Raw genomic sequence first — 17987 nt, 5'->3', positions numbered from 1 at the left:
CCTAGGTTTTAGAAAATCAACAATTCACCCATTGACATATGGCAATAATCCCAAATGGGTTTCTTTTTAACTTGGATTGTGTTTGGATATAAAAATTATGGGGACTGTTGAGTTCATTGTTTCAAAAACAAACTTGTTTGGCAAAGTGTTTATGAATATAACTTTGGATTTTTTTTTATTCAATATAACTCACTTTTAGGAAACACCGAAAAAGTTTAATTTGAATATTCAAAAATTACTTTTACACAAAAATAGAAACAATGTCAAAACAATTAAGTGGTTTCAAACTTCTTGTTATTTTCCGTAAACATGAAAAATGGAAACAAAAATCGGGAGGCAAAAAAAAAAAAAAAAAAACACCAAATAGGTCCCACTTCTTATTTCATTTCATGTTCTTTATTCTACAAATCCAAATTGTTCTTGTTCCATTCTTATCAACTACCTCTAATAAGAAAGAAATGACATTTTATGGTCCAGAGACCCTAATCACTCTTTTACTACTACTATCAATCTTTCACAAATATGACAAAAAAGCAAATGTATCATTTACTCAGACAGCCTGGTAGCCAAACAAACCCCAGGAAAAATGGGCCCCACACCACAATGAAGAATCAAATATCAGATGGTTCCATATTGCAAGATCAGGTGATTTCCCACAGTTTAAACTTTAGGAGTCCTCAGGCAAGTGAATGAGAAGCAAAACAACATTTGAAGTTGAAGAGAAGAGTACTGTTTGGTTGTGAGGTTTTTTTTTAATGAGATTAGCTGGTCTGAAGTTAGGACCACCTGAATTGCTGCTCTGTTTGGCCAGCAATGCAAAAACCCAAATAACTCTGCTGTTTTTAACACCTACAATTCAGCTCATGAGAACAAAACTGTGGACTTAAGAAAAACGTTTTGTAAAAACATCCTCACTTGCTGCCAAGCTCCAGAGTACAGATCCAAACAAACATCCCGTTTGAGATACCCACATTTCCCAACAAAACCCTTCGCGCTCCCTCATCAACAATGCTAGGAATACAAAAACTAAACACAAAACTAGACACAAAACCCATATGAATCAACAAGATTTGTTTGTGAGGCCTACTTCTCAAAAATCATGTTCATCCATTTGGTTTTTATGTCCGGTTCTATTTTTGGTTTTTGTGTTCTCAGATTTATTGCTCTGACACAACAATGCTAGAAACCAAACACATAACCGGAGACAGAAAACACATGAATGGTTAAATTCTCAAAAACCCTATCCAACCATTTGTTTTCTGTGGCCGCTTCTGTGTTTGGTCTCTTTATTCCGAAGCTAATTGGTCTAGCACAACAATGCTAAACCAAACACATAATCAGACATAGAAAATACATGAATCGACCAGATTTGTTTGTGGGGTCCACTTCTCAAAAATCCTATCCATTGTTTATTTTTTATATCCGATTTTGCGTTTGATTTTTGTATTCTTAGACTTATTGCTCTGACATGAGCCTTCTACATCCAGTCTGGCAACTTCCTTTCCACCAATCCCGTCTGCTTTCCAGCCCAACACAAAACACAACAAAATCAAAAGACAAAAAACATATAAAACAAGTAAATATGGGAGGGGGGGGGGGGGGGGGGTTCCTTACAGCTCAAGAATCTTTCAGACTTCAACAACACTTCCTAATTACAGATCGATCAAAGGCCCATTCAGTACACAAGACTTCTGTTAAAACAGGATTCGAGAAATGCATCTATACAGCCTTACAGCTCGATCAAAAGGCAACTCAGTGCACGAGATTTCTGTTAAAGCGGGCTATGAGAAAGGCATCTATACAACCTTACCCCATTTTGGAAAGAAGTTATTTTTGTAACTAGAACCAGCCTCTAGTTACAGCTCAATCTACAAAAGTAAGCAAGGAGAAGGAAAAATAAATAAATAAATAAACAAACAAATAAATAAATAAATAAAATCTGGCTCAGCTGTTCTGATCCCTATAAGGAACAGTCTTATCACTCAATACAAAAATAGGAACTCACTCTCTTCTTTCCAGGCCAGGTGACAAAAAAAAGGCAAAGAAAAAAAAAGAAAGAAAAAAAGAGCAGATAGAGTAAATAAACAGTGGCTTAGGCTCTGTTTGGGAAGAACTAAGTAGTTTTTTTTTTTTTTGCTAAAAGTGTCAAAAGTATATAATCTCCATTAAAAAAAAAAAAGAGCAGTTTTTTAGCAAATTTGTGAAAAACAATTTTGCTCTCAATACTTTCAGAAATTTCATCATGTCCCCATAATGGCTCCACTTTTCTCACCAAAAACCAAGTTTGAAAAGACCCAAAAAGTAATTTTTTTTTAACAATCATCACCCTTGTGATCTTTTATAAATTAAATAAATACTAAAAAAGTAATTGCCAAACCCCACTTAAATTGAGGGGGCAGAATTGATAGACTGATAACTACCTTTTCTTTTGATCCCCTTCAACTTCAATAATGATGTCCCTCCAATCCCACTCGAATAAAAGTCACTTTCATCACTGTCCACATCCACATAGTAAAAAAAAAAAACACAAATGTTACAGTTCAGTAACAGCAAATCAAAAAGGCCATTGATTCCTTTGTACAGAGATTCCATCATGATGATGACACCAACTTCCATTAATCTATATCAACTTGCATATTTATATTAGGATTCATGTTCATAACCCTTCTATTTTTCCGGGTTTGGGAGCTGTGTAAAAGATTAAACTGTTAAAAATTGATACAACTAACTAGGATCGGTGAGACACAAAAACACAAACAAAAATCGAACAAGAATATAAATCAAACACATAATAACACAAAGATTTATGTGGTTAAGGCTACATCCACGGTTGTCGTTGCAGTTTCACTATGACCTGAAAAGAGTTCCAATACAATACAAAAAGGTGTGACACTTCAACTTTAAATACATAGTATTAGGGCAACAGAGCAAAAATTGTGAATATTTGTGAATCATGATCAAATGGTTAGTGTTCAGTATTTATCAAGGATCCACATGTGGGGTTTTCCATAATCCATAACTATGTGTAAATATATATGCATGAGAAAGTGTATATGAAATGGTCTATTTTACCTGAGAAATGCCCATCTAAGTTCTTGCTAAGCCACTGTTTTTTTTTTTTTTGCCCGAGGTACCAGAAGTATGCAAGTACAAACACTGTTTGTAGGGTTTGTATGGAATCCATACTGAGGAAAACAAACATGCATTGTCTCTGTCAGTAAAAAGAGGTAGTAGACCAATAATTTTGACTCGAGTTTCGAGAATCACAGGCCTCCCCCACCTTATGTTACATGGACTCGGGTGCGGTTGTGTAAATAGACACAATAAAAAAAAAAGGTCATATTTTTATTTTTTTAATATATTGCGAGAGATAAAATGGTGTTATATATAACATACAGTATCCAAAAGAATTTTAAGACAATTACACACCAACATATATTAAATACAAATTATGTAAGAAGTATTCGATAGAAAGCATCTGACACATCCCACACCCCTGTCCAAGTGTCGAGTGTCCGACACAGATATTTGATTTGTTATGAAGAGTCCGTGTAACATAGCCCCTCACTCACCAACAAACAAAACCATATAAAAAACAGGGGCTTCTCATGCAAAGAGGACAGGATGTTCTTAGTAATGGGTCATCTTCAGTGACATACTGAACAATAGACAGCAGAGAGAGTGGGGTATACCATGAAAAGCCAGTGAGTTGTCCTCTTTTCTTCTTTGTAAGAAAAAAATTGGCAGCATTAATCCCTCACCACAATAGCTGTTTCCTATGTGGATACTTTGAGATCAGCCAGTTCACCTATCTGAGCACTTTGTCGGCGAAACAAGCACAGAAGGCTTATTTCATTCAAATCAAGAGAACCACTTGAGCTGTGGATCTAAATATTGGTATCACTGAGATTTTAAGTAAACTGGTTCTAAATAACTATCTAGTTCTTCTATATCACAGGTTCAAATGTTCAGGTTTGAGGAGGAATTGGAGGACTTACATTTACCGGATGTCAAACTCATTCGCGGCCATAGTTGGAGGTGTTGTCGGGGCGCTAGCAGTACTGGCAATAGCTATTGGCATCGCATGTTACTGTATATCGCAGTGTAGAAATTTATCAAACAGGAATTCAGATACGGGTTCTTCAGAGCCACCTGCAACAGGTAAGGTCTGATCAGATGGGGATTTACCCAATTGCCAATTCATGTTCTAATTCCCTGAAAAAATCAATATTACAGTGGAGAGGAAAAGAGGAGGTGTACCCAGTTCATCCACAGCCACCCCACCCGTGCCTGGACCACACGGAGCTACACAGTTCACAATGGAAGAGTTGGAGCAAGCTACCAATCTGTTCCATGAAAGCAATCTCATTGGATATGGAAGTTTTGGCCTTGTTTACAAAGGGCTTCTTCGTGATGGCAATTTTGTGGCTATCAAAAGGCGTTCTGGTGTCCCTCGACAAGAACTTGTTGAAGAGGTTTGAGAACTACAGCATGCATGATATCTAGATGGCCCCGTTTTTTGTCTTCCCTCATCAATCCTATAAGAAGACAAATCAAAACACCTATAAATCACATCATTTCTACATTTCATCAACAGTGAATTTCTCATTTCAATCCATCTGTTCCCGGTTGATCTTTTCTGCATTAGTGGAAAGTATTCATGTCACTTTTGGAAGTGAAATTTCTTCTGCTTTGTTTTTCTTCTTTTCAGTATAATGAAACAAAATATTTCAAATTCCATCCTCGTACACGTTAAACTGATTGCACAAATTGTTTCCTGGAGCTTGTAATTCTAAAATTTTGAATGACAGGTCACTTACTTATCAGGGATTTGGCACCGCAACCTACTTGCACTCCTAGGTTACTGTCAGGAAAGTGGATATCAAATGTTAGTTTTCGAACATTTACCTAATGGCAGCAGCATGTGCAATCATTTGTATGGTATGAGTGACGACTCATCTAATAAAGTGATTTATGTGTACTAAAATGTAGATTTATATATAGAAGTGGTTAATTGTGCACTAGACAAATATACTTGATTCATTGTTTGACAGATAAAGGAGAGGACTCGGCAACAAAACTGGACTTCAAGCAAAGGCTATCCATAGGTCTTGGGGCAGCTAAAGGTACTACCAAAACAAGCTGGCAAAAAAATGTTTTGGTTTTGTCAAGAGTTTAAAAAAAATGGGATACTCAAAGAAAGTACATGCTGCTAATGCAGGTTTATGCCACTTGCATAGCCAGAAGCCTCCCATAGTGCACGGAAACTTTAAAACAGCAAATGTCTTGGTTGATGCAAACTTCATTGCTAAAGTTGCAGATGCAGGGGTTTGCAAACTACTTCAAAGAATAGACGATGCAGGTCCATCTAGCAGGGCCAGCGGCAATGTTTTCCAAGATCCGGAGTAAACAAAATTTTGTTTTGTTTTCTTTTATTTGCTTATGTGGAGAACAATTTTGACCTAATTTTTTATTTTTGTATTCACATTTAGGGTAGACCAAATGAGGAATTTCTCTGAAATGAACGATGTGTACAGCTTTGGGGTATTCCTTTTGGAGCTTGTAACTGGTAGGGAGGCTTCACATATTGACTCATTCGGATCTAATGAAAGTATACTTCAATGGGTATGCAAAAAATCATTTCATTATTTGTCTGCTTTAGACAGGTTTTGTTGTTGTTTTATTTTTATATTGCAAATTTAACCCTTGAAATATATGTGACAAAAGAAAGACTAGGAAAAAACCTGAAAATAACTAGCAACACGAACATGACAACTTTGAAATTGATAATAACAACAAAATTTTACAAGTGTTTCCAATATAAGTTCATTAGTGGTGATAATCCTGAAAGCTTCCAACTTATTCAATTCTAAGCTATAAAATTAGGTTACATAAACTTTATAATATGCAGTAGCAATTAGGAACTTTGTAAAATCACAACCATGTCATTACTAGTTCTAGAAATGTAAAACACATCGTGCTCGTATTTGCATTAGAATAGAAACAAAAGGATCTTGTCTCTAGCATAAAGGATTTACTAGGAATTTATGCCATTTATATCTATTCTGATGTTCTACTCCAAGGTTTCAAGGAATTAATTCAGAAATGTGTATTTAAATTATTTGGTTATAACTTATAACCATTTTAGAGGAAATGAGCTAAAAGCATAGTTGTTATATTAAACACAAAGTTCACACATGAGCTAAAAGCATAGTTTTATAGTTAGCTTCCTATCTAGCAGTGTGTCATTTGACTTATTCCAGGAACATATAAACGGTATCAGTTTCTAAATTTTATAATTCCTCTGAACTTTATGAAGGTGGAAACACATTTAAGTTCAAATGATTTTGTGGACCGTCGACTAGTTGGAAGTTTCACTACAGAGGTAATGAAAGATTTTATCAGGCTGACACTGCAATGCATGAGTTTTCCAGGAGAAAGGAGACCAAAGATGGAAATGGTTGTCTCAGAGCTTGATAGAATACTTGACAAAGAGATCACACTCACCACGGTAATGGGTGAGGGTTCCACTACGGTTACTCCAGGAAGTGAGCTATTTTCTTCAAGATGAGAATGATTAGAGAAGAAGAATAAGAATTTGTTGATACTGATCTTTTTTTGGTAAGTTTGTGGGTACTGATCATATTTGAATGAAGCTTAAGCTTATATATCCATATGAGCAACCAGCAGCTAGTGAACTAGCTCTGGTATGTAATTTTTTTTCCCATTATTTATTTTTCTTGGGAAAATGGCAAGGGAAACTTAAATTACTGAGAAATAGGGTGGGGGGTGTAAGTTATGATCCTATATCTTTCTGATACCATAACAGAGCAACCTCTATCATATAGAAAAGGGTATCTTGGAAATGTTTATAACTTTGAGTCCCAATTAGTTACATAATCTTGTTTGATAACGCAGATTTTTTTTCTTTGGAATTGTAAAGCACCTAATCAGGATCAGTGAAACATGAAAAACAAAGAACAATAAAGAAGAATTGTAAATTGCACACATGCAAGAACATAAGATTTATGTGGTTCACCCTGAATCTAGGGTTATGTCCATGGTCATTGAGGTTTCACTATATGTGTGTTCTTTCACCATTATAGAGCAAAACCGATAATGAAACAAAGCAATCACCAAAAGCGGACTTGTTGAGAGAGAAGTAGTTTCTAGTGTCAGAATGCTTCAAATTTTTACTTAATCAAGAAACTTGGTCGAGCAGACTAGAGTACTTGAGCTGGATACGGTTCTAAAAGGCAGTTTTACTTGCTAGAAAGGTCGCTCGAGCATACTATCGGGCAGCCTCTTGGGATGGACTGGCAGTTTGACTTACTAGAAAAGCTACTCAAGTGGGTGATTGAGCGGCCTATGTCCTGCTCTATTTTCTACCTCTGTTTCATCTTCTCATTATGACAACAAATGTTGGATTGATTTCCTAGTTTCATATATTGATACATTAATTCAAAAACCATCATTATAGTTTTTATAGTCAACATTTCACACCCATGTGTTGAACCTTTTCTTTAACAATATTATTATCTTCCAACACCAAATTCGGATCATATCTATCAGCGTTTCAATTCATTGACTAGTGGTACGAACACATTTTTTATCTTGAATCTCCTACGCCATATAGATATACATTAGATAATCTAGTGGGATTAGAAATCACTTCCAAAGACAGCTGATTAAGTTCCACTCCATAGTCAATTCTACTTTTAAGTTTTTCATTATCTTGTGTTTCTCAAATTCACTGAATTGTGTCAATTTTAGGCTTATTGAATAAATTGTTATTATTAATCAATTGAAGCGCCGCTTTTTCCATCATCAAATACAAAACTTGATAGTAAACAATACAGCAAAAAAAAAATGCAGGCTAGAGAATATCTTCATTGAGTTTATTGAAAAACTGAGAGAAAACTGAAGAAACTTTTCTATATGGGGGAAGAAAAAAAAAGTTGTCATAATCAGAAAATGTTTGAGAAAGTAGCATCAACTGCCAAGGTTTACATGCATTTGTACACTCCTTAGTTGATTTTCCAGCCATGGCCTTTGTCTCATGCATCTGTTTGGAAGGACATTTTTGTTCTATTTCCCAGAGGTGTCCTGGCTACAGTAATATTACTTCCAGCTGTCTCTGAAAAAAAAAAGTAGTAAAGCTGTGAGAGGTTCAAACAACTCAATAATGTCTTGACACAACAACATTTGATGTAAAAATGAATACATAGATACATTTATACCTCTAATATTAGCATAATGATTTGCAGCCGCATATTCAGTCCCACTTATGTACGAAGAAGGACAAGCAGGTGGGAAAACAGTAACATTATTCACAAAAAATTAGAATGGACAATAAGATGTACACATTTTTCTTGTAGACCACTCATTAATTATGGAAAAAAAGCTCTGTGACTCTTGCTTCTATTACGCTTGGGACACCCTCTATAGGGCTAAGGTTATTTTCCTACTTTACACTCCGTTCGTTTTGGCATAAAACATTTCTGAAAAATATTAGCATTTTTTGGCATATGGTAAGACTGAAAACATTTCCATGGTCAATAAAAAATAAGTTTATCTGGGCTAAAAAAATTTCCACCATTAAAAGGTGGAAAACACTTTCCACGCTAAACTCTTACCAACACCATCACACTATCACCACCTTACTACCACCACCGCCACCACGGCCTCCCCACGAACACCACCACTACTACAACCACTAGCACATTAGTTTCAAGGTTGCAACCAAACATAAAATGTTTTCTAAAAAATGTTTTTTGTAAGAAAATATTTTTTACTGATCACATGAAGCGTTAGTCTAATAGTAAAAGCTTTTCAAAAAAGGACTTGCATCATGCCTTTGGGATCCTAAATCATGTTCAAAATGAATTTGCAATAGAATAACCCAAACAATCACTTTTACCGAACCATTTAGAGACTGGATGCTGATCCCTTCAGTGTGAAAGGCAAGCTTATTGAAACCTCAAAAGACTAAATGGATTTGCACATGTAAAAGTGATAAGGAAAAGTGAACACATCAAATCAAAAACTACAATCAAGGGTCAATTAAGTCATGTCAACAAGGACTTTGACAAATTACTCTCCCCTTTTCTTTTTTAAGGTACCATAGGGTCCAGACTGCACGAGTCCATTGAATCCATATCAAAAGCTTGTCTCAACATGACATAAAACATGTATCAGCAAATTTGTTCATTTTAATCCTCCTAATATTTTGAAATCAACTTTAAAAATAAAAATAAAAAACATGTATACACTCATTTTTAATTATATGAGTAGGGAAATCTTGCTTTTGCTTCCTAAAGTTCACTTTTGAAAGAGCTTATTCGAGTGGAAGATCAATTGGCCTATATCTACATAAGTTCAAGCAAATTTATGAAGGTTATTAGACAAATAAATTCCTTGAAAAGTAGTAAGAATTAGGTGCTAGCTCAAAAGCTAGGACACGGCAATTTTGAACAAATTAGGATACAGACATAGAGGGGATACAACAATTTTTTTATATATTTTTATTTGCTATGGATATAAATATAATTTTTAGAGTACAGAGATATAAGATGCATCAATATATATGTGGGTGTATTTTTATTTATTTTCACTTCCTCCTTTGTTTTCATATATTTTACTTTAACCCCAAGTCATCTTTCTAAAATTATAAAAAAGAAACTCACAAATGTATCTTGAGGCGTCTCCAAACAATGGACACACGTGTCTATGAAATATCCCCGAAGCATCCTGCGAAAAAATAATAATTAAAAAAATAAACACGACATGTGGCATGTTTAACACTTTGATATGCATGTCCCCGGTGCGTCGGTGTCCCATATGTGTCCTACACGGACATGGTATCCATTTTAAAGTGTCAGTTGCACCAGTTTTTTTTTTTTTTTAACTAGGACTGGTTTGGAAGCAACTAAAAAGAACTTATTTGCATCATTGAACAAAAAGTGCTTTAAAATCTCTCCCAAACACAATACATGCACTTTGAAAATGCCAACCAAATTATAGCCTAGTCATTGTATCAGCCACCATGAGCTGAGACTCCATGCTCATGTGAAGATCATGTTGGTAAAAAAAAGTACATTATTACTCAAAACTACTATTCTTTGGGATTGAATCAATAATATGTACTCTTAATTCCAAAATTCAAATTTTAACTATAATTGAATTTATCTAGACTATCACACAACTTAAAACTTAAAGCTTTGGCATGCTTTTTTGTTTTCGAAGAACACACATAAAATTGTTAACCGCTAAAACTTCAGTAACTATCTACTAAACTATTTCAAAATTAACATCTTAATCATTAATAAAACCATCAAAAAATTTAGATCTACAATTGCAAACACATCGAGTTTGCACCCGCTGCTAGTAATAATATAAAATTTACCTGTACTGTACTGGTAAATCAGATAAAATCAATTGTTCTACAAGAAGATTATATATATGTGTGTGTGTTTACTTCTTTGATTCTTTTACCCCACAAGATTTCCGGTCCCCTCTTTCACAAACTAAGATCCAGTGCAATTTTTGGTAATGGGTCCACAAAGATTTTAGGGTTCTCACTCAAATCACTTTCTCTTGTCACTTGAACAATTCAAAATAATATATAAGACATATATGGAATATATTTTGACAATAAAACTGTATTCAGAGAACATCCACAGCATATATCTTAAAATTCAATTAAAACAGCTAAAAAATTCACAAGTATTAAACCCGTCTTTCTTTGTATGATCAAATCTAAAAGATGTATAAAAAATAAAAAATAAAAAATAAAAAAAGAGAGAGGAGGGTTTTAAGGAAGAGATGATAATGAGCAACACAGCAATACATACCTGAAGAAGAATAGAACCCGGAGGAAGACATGAGCATAGTGGAGAGTAGATCAACCTCTCCAAAAATTACATCGGGCTTTCTGCTAGAAGTTAAGCTCTGTTTGGATGAAGGGATTTGGTGAGAAATGATAAGAAAGTATGAGAAAGTGTTTAGATTTTTTTATTTTTTTCTCAAACAAAAAAAAAAAGAAAAAAAAAAGCGAGAAATTGTATCCTTTTCTAATTTTGTCCAAATTTATACATTACATGGGTAAGATTTCTGTATTTTAATTTTTTTGGGGTAAAAATTCAAAAAAATCAATTGAGAAAAATCTAATTATTTGTTGACCTTCCAATTATTTGCCTATCTTCTAAAATCTCTACATAAAATCTTTCATTTTTTTAAAATAAAATAAACAAAAAAACAATTCAAATCTATTTAAATTATTTTGTTTAATTGATTTTGTTTCCTTATAATTAATTTGGAAAACTGTTTTAACTGTTTCCCTATAATTAAATTGTTTCCCTATAAATAAATTGATTTGGCTATTTTTCATACTAAATTTGTGACTTTTTAAGTTTAAAAAATAGTTTAAAAAAACCATGATTTCTGAATTATGATTTAGAAAATGAAAGATGAAGAAGATCATTTTTGTGCACTCTTTCTCTAACTAATTTTTTCTACTACCCTAAAACCCTAGCTGTGATATATTATACACTTTTTAAATCATTCACGATCTCTTCATCTTATAAATATTATATTTATACAATAATGCAACTCATTATTGTTACTCTATATTTATGAGACAATTGGAGATTAATTATAGTTTATGGCTTGGTTTGTGAAATGGGTTAGCTTTTTAGCTTTTTTGATTATTTTAACGTGGAATTAAAAAGTCTAGTTTGAGAAGAGTTTTTGGCTTTTTTAACTTTTTTATGAGAGAAAGAATGTAATGATTATGGATTGAATGTGATTGGATTGAATGTGATGTTTTGTCTTATTGAGGACTAAAAAGCCTATTTTATTTATTGTGGCTGTTTTAGTCCCAAACCCACTTCCCAAACAATGGCTATGTATTTTTTAAACATACTCTTTCATCTATTAAGTTCACCTATTTTTATTTTTTATTTTATTTTTAGTTCTGACCATTTTTTATTTTTACATTTCATATTTTATGTATCATTTGTCCTTCTACTCTCGACTTGCCATTTTTTTTTTTGCTGTAACCAATTTTTTTTTTTTTTGGAAAATATTATTTCACTAGAATTTGTATGTAAAATTTTATCTTAAAATGATGTGATAGTGTCATTTATATAATAAAAAAATATGTCAATGGACTCTTTATTGTAAAGTGATAGATCAAAATCCAACCAAATCTTTATTAATATTTCTTTTTAGTATTGATTTTATTTTATTTTATTATTATTTTTTGCTTTTAATATTTTTGTGACATCATAATATGTATTAATTGACAATTAGTGTGTAGCATTATTTCAAAATTACGTAATAATTTTTTCTTTAATATTTTTATCTACAGTTGATTTTGTTTAAAAATATCAATTCAAAAATATTTACATAAACAAATATTTGTTTAATTTTGTTTAATTATGTTTAAAAATAGGGAGATTTATTTGAAAATCATTTTTCAGGTGCTTATATCTCAATTAGTTTATAAGATATTTTTGTATTCAAATAAGTCCTATTATTTGGACATTTGATTTACCAAATCCTAATTCTCATATTTAAAGTATTTTATGGAGATTTCTATCCTTATAAATATTTTTTAAACGGTTAGCAATTTGATGATGTGAACATTCATATTTTACAATGTAAATATTCATATTGATGTGTGAATGCTCACATTGACAGTGTAAACATTCACATCGACATGTTAACATTTATATTGATGGCATGAACATTCACACTGTAAATGTGAATATTATTAAGAGTATTTTGGTAACTATGTCAGTCATAGGACTTATTGAAACATAAAAAAATAATGTGATGCCTCATTTGGGGAGTAACTATTTTATTTAAAAAGTTACAAAGTTATTATAAGTTGTTACATCACTCTCTCTGTTTTTCTATAGATCTTTTCGTAAAAAGTAACTAAAATAATTTGTTCCCAAACGAGGCCTAAATGGAACATATGTAGGTGAAAAGGGAGTTATGAAAAAGTATCCCTTAAAAATATTATAAAAATATCTACAATTATCTAGATTAAAGTGAAATTACAACCATAATTACAACACTATAAAAAAAAATTACAATTAACCTATTTTTTAAAATCTATTAAATATGCATAAATACGTACATTTTATTATGAAAAAAATTACTAATAATGTATGTTTACCAATTAAAAAAATATTTACATAAACAAATTGATTAAGTGACTCTTCAATTTGTATTGATTGACATAAATCTAACATGGCTTACAAATAAAGTTAAATTTTAAAAAAATTTAAAATACCCTTATATTTTACAATCAATTTAAATATATCATACTCTATCAATTGACAAACTAAATTTTACTAATACGGTAATATTTTTCCTAATGTACTTACTGAAATAAATATAAATATTTAAATATTTCATTTCAATTTTTTTTGTTATATCGCCTTAAAAATAAAGAGAGATAGAAGTTGAGTGGGAGAAAGGAAGAGACAAAAAATAAAATAAGATTGTTATATCACTTGACAAATTGTGGTATAATGAATTATAATTACGAATTTCGTTGATAATGTAATTATATATACTTGACCGAAAGTATAATTTTTGTAATTTTAGAAAATTCATTTTTTAAAAATTTTACCAATTGAATTATTATATATCTATTTGTTATAGAATACTTACGACAAAACATTAATAGTAACAAAAAAATAAAATTTGTGTAACTCATGCTATGTTTGGGATGTTGTCTTTTTTATTAAAAAAATTAAGAAACTAAAGCTTTGTTTGGCTAACATTTTTGGGCTAAAAAAGTATAAAATGACAAAATATGCTAAATAAGCTAACAAGACAAAATGGGTGTTTGGGAAGTGGTTTTTTGGCTATTTTAGTAGACTATTTTAGTTTTTGTGTTTGGAAATATATGATTGATTTTTTAGGAGTTATTGTATTGGAAAATGTATTTGAAATGATGGTGGAATGTAAATTGACCAAACTGCCCATACAGATATTTACAAAATACACAAGGTAGATGTCCACGTGGCAGTGAGGACACTGCCATCGTTTGTCCTGTGTTCCGTTGGGGTTCAAAATTTTGTTTGTAAAAAATTAATTAACACTTGCAATTCTAGCCAAATCACAGTAAGATCTGAAGGAAGAAAAAAAAATAAAACAACATTAACACTTCCAGTTTGTCAGTTGTTTTGCCGTATTTTGTAGTCCAATGACAACTGAACCGCCGAAGTTGGAACAACAAAAAAAATAAAAAAATATATATAGGGGAAAAGAAGTTCATAGGTGCAAATCGGTGAAAGAAAAAAGAAAATACCATCAATACCAACCAAATCACAGTAAGATCTGAAACAATGGGTTGAAAACTAGTAAGACCAAGTTCGCCAATGAAGAAGAAGCACAGAAATTGAGTTTGGCTATTGTACCTGTTGCAGGTTTTCGACGATTGGTGAGCAAGACAGTCTGCTCCTTGGTCTTTATGCAACAGTCCCGTCGAAGTAAAAGCTGCCGAAGAGAGGTACCTCACTATTTTCTCAAATCCTCCATTTCGACCCAAAGTACAGGTGGTAAGATAAGAGATATGAAAGCCTCGTCTACAGTAGTATTTTTTTTGGTTTTTGGATATGAGCAACAGAGGGTAAACATGTCTTTTTACCTAACTAATGCCATCCAGCTGGACTGTAGCTTTCCAACTTAGCTACAATGCGGCTACACAAATTTTTTTATATTTTGGGCTTAAATAGCCTGCTTAACCCGTTACCAACACTGCCAAAATATCACATCCACATCATAATCATTATACTTTTTCTCTTACAAAAGTCAAAAAAGCCAAACCAAACAAGGCTAAAAAAGCCCCAACACAAAAAAAAAAAAATCAGCTAAAAAAGCCAATACTAAACGAAAACTAAAGAGTTCTAATATGTGTTTGGCATGTACCAAAAAATAAAAAGTTAAAAAATCAGTGTACCTGTTTGAAAAGACTAAACAACTTTTATGGGTGGATGCATGGGTGTTTATATCTTTGGAAGGGTAAAACTAGGGATGGCAATTTGAAACCGGCCTGACGGGGACCCGACCCCCCGACCCCGATTGGAACGGTTTTTTCCCGAAAAATACCCCCGACGGGCCGGAGATGGTATTTAAAAATAAATCCCCAACCATTTTCGGGCCGGGGACTGTGATATGTTTCACAGCCCCGGCCCCGGCCCGGCCCGGTACCCACTTCCCCAATATGAAATTACCATTATACCACTGTGTACATATATTGTGGGGACATATCTTTTGAGCACCAACAGGTGGCCAAGGTGACGTCGACGTGTCAGCCGAGGTGCCACGTGTCCTGGTTGTAACGCCGAGGTGATCTCGGCTAGGCCGAGGTTATCTCCGAAGATTTCAGATTCCGGGGTAAGCGGATAAGGGACAAGAATCCTAGAATGAGGAAAGACTTCAGCCTGGATAAGGATAAAGCTCTTAGAGAGTTTATCTTTATTTATTGAAGAGTCCATGATAAGCACTAAGCAGAAGTCCATTGAAGCTAGGCTTCTATTAGGACTAAGATTGGGTTAACTATAAAAGAGAGGCACCCCCATGGGTCTAAGGTACGCAATTTACATTCTGAACAGTGAGTTAAGCTCTATTGATTATCTTTGAGAGATAACTGACTTGATCGTCATACTGCCCCCGGGTGGACGAACCACCACCGAAATCTCTTTCTTTCTATTACAAGTCATTCAGGTGCCATCTATTCTGCCAATGCTCTCCAGTTGAATACTGAGTTGGCAGTGTGGTCAGAAATTCACTCACACAATTTTGCGCCGTCTATGGGAAAGAAAGGAGGATAGATGGCCAGCAACGGACAGAAGGATAAGGTTGGGGGCGAAATCCCTGCTGGGAACGGTAAACATGTTGACCCTAACATGGAGGAAGATGGTTGCAACGAGGAGACCCAGGACCAGAATCACGGTAAACAAGACATTGGCCAGGAGGGCGACGTACCAAAGAAGTCGGATCGAAGCGGGTATTACAATGAGGACAACCTCCAGGTATGGAAAGATAGATGCCTACGAAAGGACGAAGAGGCAAAAGAGATGGCAAACAAATTGGTTGACCTGCAATCGGTCATTAATTTTATGATGCAAAATAACGTCATGCAGCCACTATTCTCGCTGCAGGACACATTAATTCCAGCGACCAATGCCCAAAAGGGAGGGCAGAAAACAATCCCTATAGCCCCCCAGCACACCAGGAGCGAAAAACACTTTCACCGGCCTTCAAGGAAGGTCGGGCGAGGAGAGTCGATGAGGGAAGAGTCACGAAAGACACATCGCACTAAGAAGGCAAACCCCAAAGAACATCGGCATGTTCAAAGGTAGGAGCTGTGCTTCGACACAACTAATAGAGAAAGGTCAAAAAAGGCTTACAACGAAGCTAAGTGTAGTGCACCAAAAACATTGAAATCAAGAGATAGCCGAGCTCCTGATCGGACCAAGGAGGACTTGAGAGATTACCTCAAGAGGAAGCAACAAGATGCCGAGGTAATTTCCCCTGTTAAGCCGAGAACACCATTCTCGGTAGAGTTGGACAAATTTGAGGCCCCAAAAAGATTCAGTATGCCGAGGTTCCAGATATACGACGGAAAGTCGGACCCCAACTTTCACGTCGGATTATACTTGAACTCGATGGCACTGTACACTGGGAACGAGCCGTTGCTCTGCAAGGTGTTCCCCTCATCCAAAGGGAAGTGTGAAGACCTGAGAAGGCCTAGCCGAGATGTTCGTGGCCAGGTTCGTGACAAACAAACTATAGGCATTAAGGGTAGACACCTTGATGGCTTTGAGAATCAGTAAGGATGAAGGCCTTAGGGCCTGCGCTAAAAGGTACTATGAAGTGTTCAACTGAATACCCGAGTGCAACCAAGAGCTGGTGGTCATATCCTTCAAGAACGACCTAAAAGATGACTGTCCACTACGAAAGTCTTTGGCCAAGACATTGCCAAAAAGCATGGAAGAGCTCATGGCCAGAATTAAGAAATATGCTAGAGCCGAGGAAGACACGTCAGGAACTAAGAAAACAAAGCAAGAGAAAAGAAACGGCTTGTCGAAGCGAGGCCGAGGTAACAATGGATCCAACAAGCAAGAGATAGGACTGAGGGCTGCACAGGCAGTCACAACTGTGTTCCAAATCCCAATTCATAAAGTCCTGGATAAAATCCGATCCCAGCCCTATTTCAGAGCACCAGCTAGGGTACTAGGAAAGTTTATGGGAAGAAACCTTGGTAAGCATTGTGCTTACCATAATGAGGATGGGCATCTAACTCAGGGTTGTAGAGCCCTGAAGTCACACCTAAAAGACCTGGTAAGGCAAGACCACTTGAAGGACCTTATGGATGAGGCCAGGACAAGGGAAGTGCAGGCAAGATTGCCTCAGGCACCAGCAACTCCACCCCTCTAGCATAACAACCGCAGGCAGGCGGACCTCAGATAATTAATGTAATTCACTCGAAGGTCAACGAAAACGAAATACGGGGGGAGACCTAGAACGTAAAGCATTTGCAACACGTGTACTAGGTCGGGGAGAAATGACAACGGGCCGAGGAGTGCCAGGGACCAATAGTGTCCTTTACTGAAGCCGACCTTGAGATGGTACAACATCCACATAACGATGCCTTGGTAGCATCCCTCCAGGTTAGGGAGTACCAAGTGAAGCGCATCCTGATTGACCAAGGCAACTCTTGTGACATCATGTATGTCAGGTGTTACAAGGAGCTTGGCCTTCACCCAGACGATATGGAGCAATCCAATGGCCCAATGGTTAGATTCAATGGAATGCCGACATGGCCACTGGGAGCAGCAAGCTTGGAGGTGAAGGTTGGCACCAGGAAGATAAAGACAAAGTTCACCATAATCGACACACCCTCCCATTACAATGCTATCCTGGGAAGGCCATGGTTGCATGCAATGAGGGTTGTTCCCTCA

At 35.0% G+C, this 17987-nt stretch overlaps 1 protein-coding gene and 1 long non-coding RNA gene across 6 annotated transcripts; one reads left to right on the top strand and one right to left on the bottom strand.

Moving 5' to 3' along the window:
• Positions 1-1536: 1536 nt before the first annotated feature.
• LOC114301765 (uncharacterized) lies at positions 1537-10992 on the bottom strand. 5 transcript variants are annotated; one of them, XR_003643180.2, is made up of 9 exons: positions 10854-10992; positions 9687-9750; positions 8011-8137; positions 4261-4538; positions 3999-4152; positions 3693-3887; positions 3073-3185; positions 2421-2494; positions 1537-1868 (listed from the first exon to the last, which is right to left on the bottom strand). It is a non-coding gene; the product is annotated as an uncharacterized LOC114301765 (long non-coding RNA). The 5 variants fall into 5 exon arrangements; XR_014334958.1 differs by lacking the exons at positions 3073-3185; positions 3693-3887 and adding an exon at positions 4821-4864; XR_003643183.2 differs by lacking the exon at positions 3693-3887.
• Positions 4008-6872, top strand: LOC114301764 (putative serine/threonine-protein kinase PBL28). Its single transcript, XM_028246728.2, has 7 exons — positions 4008-4161; positions 4237-4475; positions 4812-4941; positions 5055-5126; positions 5222-5405; positions 5493-5625; positions 6320-6872. The coding sequence occupies exons 1-7, from the start codon at positions 4008-4010 to the stop codon at positions 6569-6571; spliced, it is 1164 nt and encodes a 387-aa protein (XP_028102529.2). The 3' UTR covers positions 6572-6872.
• Positions 10993-17987: the final 6995 nt, after the last annotated feature.

The sequence above is a fragment of the Camellia sinensis genome, chromosome 7 (assembly GCF_055761805.1).
Source record: "Camellia sinensis isolate YWXY chromosome 7, ASM5576180v1, whole genome shotgun sequence".
Classification (NCBI taxonomy): Eukaryota; Viridiplantae; Streptophyta; class Magnoliopsida; order Ericales; family Theaceae; genus Camellia; species Camellia sinensis.
Note: the sequence above shows the minus strand (reverse complement) of the source record. Positions and strands in the feature narration are given on the sequence as shown.

Coding starts and splice junctions, on each gene's coding strand:
- LOC114301764 (XM_028246728.2), top strand. CDS start 4,008: ATGTCAAACTCATTCGCGGCCATAGTTGGAGGTGTTGTCGGGGCGCTA. Junction 5,127..5,221: donor AGGTCTTGGGGCAGCTAAAG/GTACTACCAAAA, acceptor CTGCTAATGCAG/GTTTATGCCACTTGCATAGC. Junction 5,406..5,492: donor AATGTTTTCCAAGATCCGGA/GTAAACAAAATT, acceptor ATTCACATTTAG/GGTAGACCAAATGAGGAATT.